Raw genomic sequence first — 13,377 nt, 5'->3', positions numbered from 1 at the left:
TCCGATTAATTCAAAACAAGATTCTTTGGTGTGTTTCTTCCGTTTGCAGTATGAGCACACCAATTTCGATTTATCTTCATCATCATTTCGTCGATTCCAGCCTCCTCCACCGCGATTGCTGCCGCCCCGCGAACCACCGTGAGATCTGTGGCTGGGCATCGATCTCCCTCGGACAGCGAATCCGGCGCCGATACCATCTGTGGTGGCTCCGGTTCCTGGCTGTAGAACCTGAGACCGCGTCTCCTCTCGCCGGACCAGGTTGTAAGCTTGATCAACCGAGGGAAGTGGCTCCATTTTGACTATTTCTCTCTTGGTTGATTCATATTTGCTATCAATTGCAATTAAGAATTGAAACAACCTTTGTTCTTGGATGAATTGGTCGTGAATCACCATATCTTCAGGGTATTTCATGGGATTTTGTCGTTTTTGATCTATTGACAACCATAGATCTTGTAGAGTACTCCATGTTTCTTCTAGTGACTGACTTCCCTGTTTCACCATGCTTGCTTGAATTTCTAGGTCGTATATTTGGAGTTTGTCCCCTCCACTCCCATATGTCATTGCCAATGCATCATAGATGTGTTTAGCCGTTGGTTGCTTGGAAACCCGACCAACCAGTCGTGGTTCGATATTCTGTGTGAGCCATGTAAATACGCAATGATCTGCTTGTTGCCATTGTGGAAAGGTTGGATCGGTTCGTGGCGGGGGAGGCGGCACTCCAGTCACGTGAGAAACCATTCCCCTGCCGCTTATCGCCGCCTCCATTAGGACGACCCAGATGGAGTAATTCTCTCCATTCAATTTGTTTCCTCCGATATGGAGAGGTTGTGTATCGATCTTGTATGCTACGGGTTTTTCTGGTGGGTTATTTGTGTTTTCTTCTTTGGGTGTTGGTGGTGTCATCATGGCAAAACTCTTGCTCATGATTTCGGCAATCTGCCGAGCAATCCGACTGGGATGGGGTCATATTTTTTTCGGTTTCTGACATGGCTGCTGATTATTTTTCTGCAGATTTTGGCTAGGGTTGGGAAAGGTTTAAGGACAGTGATGAAGTTTTTCTGAGTCCTGCTCTGATACCATGTTAAATGGTTCACAAAACATATTGTAAAAAGAGAGAGAGATAGGATACGGTTTGTATGGAATTGGATGATCTTATTATTGAGTATTGCTCCCTTTAAATAGAGAATATAGTGTACATGGTATGTTCCTATAATCAATCACCCTATTCAATACAATATATTCGATCAATCTTTGATTGGAATAATTGATTCTCAATCAAATCTTTATTATTTCTAACAGATAAGAGATAAAGAGAAAACCATCATCGACTTGGGCCCACTCTGATACCATAACAAGTTTGTAATTTCAGCATAATCATGCTAAACAAAGAGAGAACTTGATTTGTTTATTGAGTCAATCGAATTACAAATACAAGTGTGTAAATCACCTTATATATTGGGTGAAAGCTAAAAGATCAAACTCTAATAAAACAAACTAACTAATGCCAGCTAGGATGACAACTCAGTGACAGCTCAATGCCAGCTGTATGAGCTGAGCTCAAGTCTTCACTTCAATCATCATCTCGAAGCTTCCATAGATTATCAGCTTCTCGGAGTTGAACTTGATCTTGATCACATATCTAAGACCATCTGATCTTCTGCATGGTGCTGGTTCAGATTTGGCGGATGATCGACCTAATTTATCGACCAGAAGAGGAGGTGATAGCTGAGCTGGATAAGTTCAAATCTCATCTTTTGATGTGCTCCACTTCATCCACTTCCTGATTGATCTCGTGTGACCCAAGCTTCGGCTTTTTCCTTTTATTATAATGAACCTTGGACGCTTTAAATCGAGTTTTGCTCTAAAATTTGTGCGGAAAATGGATGGTTCTTTGTCGATTTGGCTTGTATTATATCCTGCTCGTGCGAGTGCAAAATTAGATGGTTCTTATTATTTGGCAGTATAGATTCTCAGCATGCTTTGGATGACTCCTTACATGCTGATAGTTTACTCTATTTTGTATTCCATCTCTTGTTATAAGATCATCGATGTGCACTTTGGGTATTGTAACGCCCCACTTTTTGAACCCTAATTTTCGAACACTAAAATTTTTGCATTTAATGCTTTAATTGTTGTGAAGTCCGTGAATTTATTTCCGAGTAGAATTGTTATTTGGTTTCTGGTGACCTAATTTGAGATAAAGTTTTGAATGTGTGTTGACCGAGTCAACTACGTTGATTTCGTGACGTGGCTGTTTGAATAATGAGTTAAGGCCAAAATTGGTCCTAAACATATGACAATTTTATCTTTTTGGTCCTAAACTTTATCTTTTGAATTTTTTGGTCCTTCACATATAGAAATTTGGCCATTTTGGTCCTCCGTCAATAGTTCCGTTAATTTTTTAACAGTCAATACGTTTTGCCCAATTTTGACCATATTAAAATCTTAATTATGATTTTTAAGTCACTAATTATTCCCTAATTATTATAACAAATATATTCATTAAAAAACATAAATTAAAAAAAAATGAAATACGTCTCTCTCTCTCAACATTTCACTCAATTCGACGGAGTCTTCCTCCAATTGGCAACCGACGGCAAATAGGCAGACGACGGCGAAACCTAGTCCTAGAGCTAACCTCCGATCAGGATCGGGATCCTGTTCCACCACCTGGTGGAGCGCTCGGTGGAGGAAATGCAGTACGGTGGATTGGGCGACGGCTTTTCCAATTACAGCTCCAGCGGCCCTAATTTGGGTCGGAGGGAGTTTGAGGGCCGGAGATCTTACGGATTTGAGGATGATGGGCGGAGGGGGCTTCCGCAGCAATCTAGGGTTTCGGAATTCGATCAGCCTTCGCGAGTTGATGAGGTGGATAATTGGGCGTCGATGAAGAAGCAAACGATCCTACCCGATCACGATTCGCGTGAATCCCGGGCTGGGGGTACGTACACCTCACTTGGGGGAAGCAGCGGCGGAGCATCACGCGCCGATGAAGTGGACAATTGGGCGTCTATGAAGAAGCCTGTTTCACAGCCGCAGCAAGCGAGAAATTCGAGCTTTGGCTCGAGCTTTTCGAGGCCCGAGACTGATCGTTGGACCCGTAATGAGAGATTTGGGTCTGGAGTCTCAAAGCCTGAATCCGACCGGTGGAGGGGTCAGAGTGAGCAAAATCCGAGCTTGAGTTTGGCCGAGAAAGGTTTGGATTGGAAGAAGCTGGACTTGGAGGTTGCAGAGAAGAAACACTCGGTTAGTGGTGGGAGTAGGCCCACAAGTTCTCACTCGACTGGTCTGGAGTCTCCGCAGGTGAGCGGGTCAGAGGCACTTCCTGCATTGGGTGGAGCTGGTGAAGCTATAGTGAGACAAGAAGCTGGATAAATTTGTTAAAATAATTAGGGAATAATTAGTGACTTAAAAATCATAATTAAGATTTTAATCTGGTCAAAATTGGACAAAACGTGTTGACTGTTAAAAAATTAACGGAACTATAGACGGAGGACCAAAATGATCAAATTTTCATATGTGAAGGACCAAAAAATCCAAAAGATAAAGTTTAGGACCAAAAAGGTAAAATGATCATATGTTTAGGACCAATTTTGGCCTTAACTCTTGAATAATTGATGCATGGCGAATTTATTTGTTTTGGAATAAGTGATAGCTTGTTGCGTGAGCTCGAAATTGTGTTGGAAAAATCACAACGTGAACTTAATTAAATCGTTTCCTTGAGGAATATTTATTGGACTCGATTCCGTGTTGGATCCGATAAATTAAATAAATAAAATAAATCCAATCTTGTGAAGTATACAAATTATGGGCTACACAATTTAAATAAAATACAGCCCAAATCCTACACCAAATAATTGTAAGAAAATAGAGGATCTCAGTGCAGATCTCTTCTCCCTCCAACGCGTTTTTCTCTCTTCTTTCCTTTGATCTGCGAATAAAATCACAAAGAAATAAAGTTAGTCAATCACAATTAAATTGTGAAATCAATTGCCCATTATACACCCCTCCTCACACTCCATAACCGATCCCCACTCTGCTGAATAACATCCAAGAATAACTCCTCAATCAACTATCCATTATACTCCTACATTATTCAGTATATTAATCCCCATACCCTAATCTCTCCGCCTCACTCTCACAAACACTCATTTCACTTTGAATCACAACTCACGGCAGAGAAAGCAGCAAAAAGAGTCCACCTTTCTCTCTCACCAATTTCAACTCTTTCCAATCAAACTCATGGAAATTTTGAACAGAGAGGAGGCAGAGTGTTTTGACAGTTTGTGTTCCAGCCACACACCATCCAATCCCTTGCTGGTCTCGAATCCCTCTTGACACAAGGTAATTACAGAATTTCACCATCTCCTTTTCCACAAAGTAAATTCACATTGACACCGAAAACTTTTTGACAGAAACCAAGAATCCAAATTCAGAGAGGAGAAATCAGTAGCCACTAAAAGCCAATCAGTATACAATCTGTTGTTGAAGGTATACTCCTTTTCCACCCAAAATCTGATTTCATACTGCATCCACTACCCTATACCACAATCTGCACTTAATCTCTCAACCGAATAAGGTCGAAGCAAAATCAATCAAAGAACAGCCCTATAAAGAATTGAAATCTAATTGAAGAACTCAACTTCGGCGCTGAGCGACGGCGGTGGGTGAGGGCGACGAAGCTCTAAATTGTTTTTTTCTGTTCTTTCTGCGTTGTGAAATTGGGAGAGAAGCCGATGGTTTTCTTTTGAAAAGGAGAGTACCTTTCTGTTTTGGTTTACTTTTCCAATTGGGAGTATATAAATTGTTTGTGTATCCTGGAAAGGGGTATATACGTGTACTGTTTTGGAGAAGAGAGTTTTTTTTAAAAAAAAATCTATTTGCTATACTCCTTAAAGTCTTGAGTATTTGATTTAAAAGTGGAATGGCAGTAGCTAGTGTGTACGTGTTTTGAATTGGGGAGTATATGCTTGCTATTAAAATCCTTTTCACTCTTTTGTTTGTAAAGAAATGGGAATTTTTTATTTGACTTTTGGGCTAGTCCTTTTAAATCTCAAGCAGTAGGCCGAATTATTTAATTCCTTGGGCTGAGAGTGTTGATCCCTTTTTGTTAGGCTGGTTAGTGGTATATCTTTGGGCTGTTTTTAATATAATGTGTTGGAGTGTGATCGGCCGGAAATAAATCGAAATACCTATAAGAACTTGTAAATCTTAATTGAGAAAATAATTGGAGACATATGATGCGTGTATTTTATTTATTGTTTGATTCATGTTGATTTATGAGTGATTTTAAATTCTCAAGGTGATTCCTCGCAAGTGAATCGTGATCACAAGAGAAAGAATAAAATCTCAGATTAAGCAGTCGAGGTGGATTCTCTTTTAAATAAGGACATCATCCTAAATATTTTATCAATGGAAATGAAACTATATTTATCATGCGTGCTTTGTGTTTAACGTGCCTATCTGAAATGGCTTTTGACATTATTATATAAATCGAATTCGGATCCTTGTAGAGCCGCAAACTCTACTTGGATTAGGGTACACCTATGGTAGACCGTGTGTCATCTTATGGGTTGGCCGGTCTAGTGACATGGATTGTGGCCACAGTCCATGTCATGTATGTGCAGATATAGTTAACGTCTATGGAAAAATGACTGATTAGTCGACTTTTACAATGGGAATGGTTTTTTTTGTGCCTTGGGCCTTTCTAAAGCTAAAACCCGATGGGTACTTATTAATGGCATGATAAATATTCTTTTGATAACTTGTTTTCGGCATAAGCCCGCTCTGTATTTTATAGTACTCAGCCCTGCATGTGTTTTCCTTATGTGCAGGTTGAGTGCGACGAGCAATTGGTGGTGTTGAGCAAATAAAAATTTTAAGTTTTGTTTGGTTGTCCTTGAACTTTGGTGTCGTGTCTTCATACATGACCCACTCTTTCTCTTGAACGCTTCCGCTAAGATATTGTTTTTACTTGTTATTTATTTGGCTTGAACCTTATTTATTCTGAATCATGAAAACTTGATATTCTTTTTGGATAATGTCAAACCCTTGATCGTTTTGAATATTAATTGTTGGTCAAACTTAGAGGTGTCAAGTGGGCCGGGCTGGGCCGGGCTAGATTTACAATTTTTAAAAAAATCCATGAAAAACAAATGTTGTATTCATAATTTCATTTCCAAAAACAAATAATGTCTTCATAATTTCATACCCAAAAAATAAATAATGTCTTCATAATTTCATATCCAAAAACACAAAATCATGGAAATTTTGATTGAAAATGGAATAGTGGGACGATTGTGGAAGGAGAGAACGAAATATGAAACGGCAAAATGATTAATTGGAACTAAGAATGATCTTATTAATATACATATGTATATATACTATTCATATATTACATATATAGAACATTTAACTTGATTATCACTATAATCATGGAATCATAATAAGAGAATTGACACGCATATATATATGCATCTCTATATTAATACAAATATTTTAACTATCACTATAATCATGGAATAATGAATCTCTCTATTAATGCAAATATTTTTAGTTCTATAATCTACTATTTTGTAAAAGATAAATTAGTTAACAATCCATCACTACGGAGATGTTGATTAATTCTAGGAGTATGAATTGATCCACTATTTTTATTGAGAAAAAATTAGTTAACAACCAATCACTAAAATTATGAAAATATTCTTTTATAAAGAAAAATTAATTAACAACTAGGCAATCACTAAATTTATGGAAATATTATTTTATAAAGAAACATTGATTAACACCTAATGACACGCTCACGATTTCTAGGAATTCTCCTTTATTATAGCTATCACATTAGTCAATTAGTTCAAAATCCCCTTTTATTATAGCTATCACATCACATTATAGTTATATACTCATATCGAGAATAATGAGAAGAGAATATTATATACAACATTAATATAGGAATTAATTTCAAATATTCTACATAGATATATGTACAACATTTATGGGTGAGGATGAATTAATTATTTTGGTATATGCAACAATTTGAAATATTTAAATTAATATGAAAAAACTATGCATAGATTATTCATAAAATACACTACATTACTAATTTTATAAGAGTTATGTACAGGGCCGGTCCTGGGCCGGGCCTGGGTTTGTAAAATAGCCCAATTGGAGCCCGTTTGAAGTGCTAAGCCCAGCCTAGGCCCGCTCTATTTAAGTAACGGGCCGGGCCTGGGCCGGCTCACACGGTCTGGGCCGGACTGGGTTGGGTCGGCCCGGTCCACTTGACATCTCTAGTCAATCAGCCCGACCTATTTGACATCTCTAGTCAAACTCTTTATTGAAACCCTAGTTTTCTTCGTCTATTTTAAGTTCTTTTAATCACGATCGCCCGTATTTATTAACCCTAAAAGGACGGTCCTGACAGGTATGGATTACAATTTGATATCACTAGTTTACTGTATTTTGTGTACCATCTTTTAAAGTTATTGATGAATCTACTAGATTCTTATTTCATTGTGTAATTTTTAAGAAAAATAGTTTATGAGGAAACCCAGATCGTAGATCTAATCTTATTTTAACATAGCTTTGTTAAAAACTCGATTCGAATAGGCATATATGTTATGCATTCTGATTGAAAACTAGGCATATATATCTCGAATTTTCTTCAGACAAACAAAAGGTCATTATGAAAGTCTGGAATATACTTCATCTGTCTCACTTTAGGAATCCCGGTCACTTTTGCGAACTTATTTTATAAAAATGATAATAAATAGTGAAAGTGGAGAAATAGTAAAGTAAGAGAGAGAATAGTATTGAGAAGACTAGTAATAACAAAACTTAAAAGCGCTTTAATGAAAAATCTGGATAACTTCAGTCTTCAAGGCCGCAAATCAAACAAGGGAGAAAATCCAATTATCTAAAATGCTCTACTTGAATAAGTTATTTTCACATTGAAAATAACTTTAAGGGCCCTTTGATTAATAATTTATTTTAATTTCCAAAGGTTAGACTTATTTCGATATTTATTACTCGAATAAAGGTCAATTTTGATTCTAAACATGTGACCAAAATATGAATTTGACGAAAACATTCACTTTTTGAAAAATATAAGTAAAAATATATTAACAATTGTGTGGATTTTGCCCGTCTCAAGGAGCAAGGTGTAGCCTTGGAGACTGACGGAAAATGCCATAGATGCGGGTACTGAGCAGGAAATGGCCACCAAGTGCGCACGACACCGCATGGTTGAGACCCACCCGAGATGCCCAATGACGGGACGAGTGAACAGACACGAGAGAGTGCGGAGATGTCTTCTTCTCAATCACAAAAAAGATGATTATTGATTATATTTTTCACTTTTTTGTGCTAGTAGTTGGGAATGGTCAACGAAGATATATTTTTTATTTTGTTGATGCTAGAGCATCTACATTGAGGCGCCCTAAATCCCACCCTATTCATCGGGCGCGCCTTTAATGCGCCACTACAGCACCCCGCCCTATGCGATTTCCTTAGTCCGCGCCCTATGCATCGTTCGCGGATGATGAACCATTTTTTTCATCCTCCGGCCTATCTTTCGCCCCATTGCCCGGCAAGGAGGATAGGTCCGGACGATGCACACATTTTTATTTTTCTTTAAAACTTCTTTTTTATAATTTTCTTTTATACATATCACCAATTCTTTTACTTCATTTCACACCTTTCACTCCACTCTCTTCCCCATCTCAATTTCTCTATAAATTCAATAATGAATTCCGACGATTTACCATATTTGCAACCATAAAACATAAAAAATAAAAAATAAATACTGACAATACTTTGTGGTGTTTTTATATTTATTCTTGCTAATTGATATATTTGCAAACATAAAAAATAAAAAATAAAATAGGAGTTAAAATTATAAGGCAGGCTATAGGGTATCTCACTGCGGGTGGAAGAAAAGATAAATATGGTATTTATTTCCCTTTATCTTTCCATTTACCCTTTCTTTGGAGATGCTCTTCGGAGAGCATAAAAGTCAATTGGCGGGCCAGACAATTTTGTTTTATTACAAACCAAACGTAGGATATGGCCCTCTCGAATCAGCTAAATGGCAAACCAAACGGACCCTTATTGTGTATCATCAATTTCTGAAGTTGTGGAAATATGGATATGGGTTTGCTGACGCATAAGCAAAGGGAATGTATAGTGTTATTACAAAACATAATCTAGAAACATTTGCGCCAAAAACAATGCATTATTAAATAAAAAATCTATCAGATACGGAAAACAGAGAGAAGTTGGGATCGTCCGACTCCAAAGATTCCCACAGTTCTGGGGCTCACCTTTATCTTACATCGTCGAGGCACAGCCGAATCCACAACCACAGGAAGTTTGTTCATCAATCTTGGGCACTCTTTTATGCAGATAGCTTCAACGGAGTTGCAAATGATGGCTGCTGTTCCCTTGCATGGACTCTTCAGTTTTGGAAGCTCTTCCAACGGCAACTGTTTTAATTCGGGGAGGGTGAGGGAACTTGAACCTTCATCTCCGAATATCTCTTCTATTTCTCCACACTTTCTCACAGAAATAAATTTAAGGTTGGGAACTCCTGATAGGAGTATCCCCAGCTTCCTCAGCCTTGGCAGCTCATCTAACAATAAGGTTTTTAATTTAGGGAGGGTGAGGGAACTTAGTCCTTCATCTTCGAATATCTCTTCTATTTCATCACACTTTCTGATATGAATAACTTCAAGGTTGGGAGCTCCGGGTAGTGGTATCCTCATCTTGTTACACTTTTCAATACTTAGCTTAGTCAGAGAGGAAAACACAGGTTGTGCAAGTGCATCTGATGCTCCTATTTCCCCCTTTTTGACCAACCCCTTCATATCATCCAACCCAGCGAGTAGCCATTTGACATTTCTTCAAAATGTACTCTATACCTCTACAACATTCAATTTTCAATCCCTCCAATCCATCCACAAAGCATATGCTCAGATCCTCACATTTACTGATTGTTAGCTGCTTAATTCCCTCTGCTAATACTACCTCATCTTTAAGGTTGCATTCGGACAAGAATAACTCTTTACAATCACCTGATCCTAATATTTCAAATGTATCTTCATCATACGATCCCACTAATATTACGTAACAAGTGCCATGCACCTGACTTCCCCAACTTGTAATCAAAGAATTAAAATCATTCACACTTTTCACTCTTCCACTAAACTCCTCTAGCAGTTCCAGATTAGCAATTTCTTCAACTTCTACGACCATATGGAATGGTAAATCTAAGTACTGAAGATTCCCAAGTTTAAGAAACAATCCTTCTGGAAGCATCTCTAATTCAGGCGCATCCATTGCAAGGAATTTGAGATTGACTAATTGCTTAACTCCTTCAGGGACTTCCTTGATGGCTGTATGCGAGAGGTTCAACTCCCTGAGTTCTGTCATCTCTCCCAAGTATGGCACATTTTCTAGCTTATGACACCACTCAAGGAGCAATGACTTGAGGCTCTTCAAGGCACAGATTGAGTTTGGCAGCTCCGTTATGCAAGTGGTGCGCAAATTAAGAGTGCATAGTCCTTGCATTTTAGAAAAGAATGAATCTGGGATAAAATCCAACATATAATTACCCAATAAAAGCAATGTTGAGAGCTTAGGACAATCGGGAGACTTTCCTTCTTCAATTCTCATTATGCCACTGCTCATTAAGGACACCTTCTCCAGATCCTTTGCCCATTCTGCTTCTTTCGGAATTTCATTTAAAGACTCATCACCTGCTCTTACCATATATTTCCCCTCACATATCTTCAATGCCATACTTCTTACAAGATCATGCATCTTCACGCATTCCACATAATCAAGATCAACACAACTTTCCAATAGGCACACATTCACTAATTTATCCAATATGGAACGTCCTTGCTCAACTTGCGCTCTCCTTGTCTTTCTTTCATCCAACAATCCTCCTGAAATGAACTGTCTAACCAAATCCTCTCTCATTATTTCTTTATCTTCAGGATATAACGCGCAATACAAGAAACAATGTTGTAATGTATTGAACTCATTACTCTGACTATGATGATTCCTATTCAACCGATCAAAACTATATTTCAATACTTTATAAACCTCACCCTCTCCCATGCCATCATTCCCTGAAACACGTTCTTTTAGTTCTACATATGCATTTCTCCATGTATGAATGGCTCTTTTGCCCCTCATGCTTGCAGCCACTGTAACAATTGCTAGGGGCAGACCACCACACAATTCTGCCACAGATCTGGCAATCTCTTCTGCTGAAGAATCAAGTTCTATCACATTTCTTAGCATTTCATTGAATAATTCCCATGCCTCATGATGATATAGTTTTTTCACTTGAATCACTTTTTGGCAACAAATTTGACGACACACTTCTAAGGAGCGAGTGGTTATAATCAGCCTGCAACACTCGACAGAAACGGGACATCCAACCTTTAAAAGATCAATATTTTCCCACACATCATCTAATATCAGCACTGAATTCTTCATCTGAGACAAAGTTGTATGGAGTCTTGCCGCCCTTAATTCTTCATTATCCTCACCCCAAAAGTCCAAACCTATAAAGCGAGCAATTTTATCTTGTAAAATCATAACACTAAATTCTTGAGAGACTGTAACCCAAATCACACGTCCCTGAAAGTGTTGGAGGAGTCGATTGTGAATGTGTTTTGCCAGTGTCGTTTTTCCCATACCACCCATGCCACAAACACCAATGCTCGACACTTGCCCGCTCTCCAAAAGTGTCAAAATCGTTTCCAAATTTTCATTAAAAACTTCACCAACCATCCCATTTGTCAACAACTTATCTCCCCTACTTCCACAAACATCAAGGGCAAGTTCACCAAAATTCCGACTTTGCTCAACAAGCAAGTCAACCTCATTATTTAGTTTAGCTGGCAACTCTCCATCCATCAATCTCACAATAAATCCTTCGGATTCCACTTCAGTCCCCAACTCAACAACTTGATTTTCAATGGACCTCACTTCTTCCAACCACTCCTCAACTTCACGCTTCCTTTTCTTTCGACCAGAAAGCTCTGAGTTCTTGATTTCCTCCTCAACATCAGATGCCTTAGCACACAATGACTTCAATTTTTTCTGCAGAGCTTTTAGATTGAGCTCAAACTCCTTTATACTTTTGAGATTGTTGTGTGCATTATCCGCCGTTTGTTCCACCAACTTTGACAAAATTGACTCCCATACCTTTGTCAAAATTGGCTCCAAAATCTGGCTTAACATATTCACCACTTTGCTTTTCCCAGAGTAAACGTAAACCAAAACAAGAATTATTAGATGAGAAAAATAGCTACAGTTTCATTTTTCTAGCAAGCATCTATCAAGTCCGAAAATGAATTTGTAAGGAATGAACAAAGCAAGATGTTAGAGTTTTACGATAATTATTCAAAATGATGCTAAGCACTAGCAATCTACAAGCAAGATGTTAGAATTTACGATAAACATTCAAAATTTTCTTCATTTTACATGTAATACAAGAAATTAAAACTTTCATTTCCCGAAATATTAGCACGATCTTGTTAAAACGAACAAATAAAAGCAGAGATGTAAAATTAGTATGAGAATTGTTACCTGAGAGATGTGAAGGTTTGAGCTGAGATTGAAATATAGAATTGTAGATCTAGAAAGAGAGAATCACAAGATGTTTGAATATGATGCTGCACAAAGGAGGAACCGAAAGAGAGATCCAATATGAAGTTGACTTGGACTTAGTCATGCAGTTTTTGAATAATAATAATAAGAGTGGTATTTTTTTAAGAATAACATGTCCCTCGTGTGAACTCACTGCTCCAAATGGAATCTGAAAGGGGATCGTGAGCTCTTCGGCTGCCATTTCGACCTCGTAATGGCTATCGTGAACTCACTTCTCTTCTTTCAAATTAAACTACTCATTTCCAAAGTATTGTAGTAAAATTCACATGCATTTATAAGGTGATCGATCAAATAAATGTATAAGCACAAGAGAAGTCAAAATAACTACACGATCCAAGGCTTTGAAAACGGAAATCAATTAAACATAAGAATCATTATATCTCCCCCGTAGAACACTACGGAGAATTTAGCTACTCATGTTCATCACAAAAGTCAAATAAGCATTCAAAGAAATATTCAATAACATTGTATGAACAAAGCAAAACTAAAGGTAGAAACTCCTAGAATTGGATTAGGTGGATTAGAGGCCTCGTCTTCAATCTTGCGATGAATACTCATTCATCTCTTCTTCCTAAGTGAAAAACTAGTATTTTTGGGGTAAGAGACGTGTAGAATGTTGAATGAGGCGTCCCATGAATATATTCGTTATAGGGTTCGAATTTCCTTCTTTAGAACTGTCGGCCGAAACTGGCG

General features: G+C 37.9%; 2 protein-coding genes and 2 long non-coding RNA genes across 4 annotated transcripts; 2 read left to right on the top strand and 2 right to left on the bottom strand.

The window, feature by feature from the left end:
• Nucleotides 1–2,694: 2,694 nt before the first annotated feature.
• Nucleotides 2,695–3,375, top strand: LOC125205160 (eukaryotic translation initiation factor 4B1-like). The gene has a single exon (XM_048103982.1). The coding sequence runs from the start codon at nucleotides 2,695–2,697 to the stop codon at nucleotides 3,373–3,375; it is 681 nt and encodes a 226-aa protein (XP_047959939.1).
• A 375-nt stretch (nucleotides 3,376–3,750) lies between these two features.
• LOC125208259 lies at nucleotides 3,751–4,291 on the bottom strand. Its single transcript, XR_007174076.1, has 2 exons — nucleotides 4,203–4,291; nucleotides 3,751–3,931 (listed from the first exon to the last, which is right to left on the bottom strand). It is a non-coding gene; the product is annotated as an uncharacterized LOC125208259 (long non-coding RNA).
• Nucleotides 4,236–6,041, top strand: LOC125208260. The gene is made up of 3 exons (XR_007174077.1): nucleotides 4,236–4,344; nucleotides 4,416–4,491; nucleotides 5,835–6,041. It is a non-coding gene; the product is annotated as an uncharacterized LOC125208260 (long non-coding RNA).
• Nucleotides 6,042–9,857: 3,816 nt separating this feature from the next.
• LOC125207926 (probable disease resistance protein At4g27220) lies at nucleotides 9,858–12,733 on the bottom strand. Its single transcript, XM_048107449.1, has 2 exons — nucleotides 12,604–12,733; nucleotides 9,858–12,268 (listed from the first exon to the last, which is right to left on the bottom strand). The coding sequence occupies exon 2, from the start codon at nucleotides 12,253–12,255 to the stop codon at nucleotides 9,865–9,867; it is 2,391 nt and encodes a 796-aa protein (XP_047963406.1). The 5' UTR covers nucleotides 12,256–12,268; nucleotides 12,604–12,733; the 3' UTR covers nucleotides 9,858–9,864.
• Between the last annotated feature and the right edge of the window lie 644 nt (nucleotides 12,734–13,377).

The sequence above is a fragment of the Salvia hispanica genome, chromosome 2 (genome assembly GCF_023119035.1).
Source record: "Salvia hispanica cultivar TCC Black 2014 chromosome 2, UniMelb_Shisp_WGS_1.0, whole genome shotgun sequence".
Classification (NCBI taxonomy): Eukaryota; Viridiplantae; Streptophyta; class Magnoliopsida; order Lamiales; family Lamiaceae; genus Salvia; species Salvia hispanica.
Note: the sequence above shows the minus strand (reverse complement) of the source record. Positions and strands in the feature narration are given on the sequence as shown.

Coding starts and splice junctions, on each gene's coding strand:
- LOC125205160 (XM_048103982.1), top strand. CDS start 2,695: ATGCAGTACGGTGGATTGGGCGACGGCTTTTCCAATTACAGCTCCAGC.
- LOC125207926 (XM_048107449.1), bottom strand. CDS start 12,255: ATGTTAAGCCAGATTTTGGAGCCAATTTTGACAAAGGTATGGGAGTCA.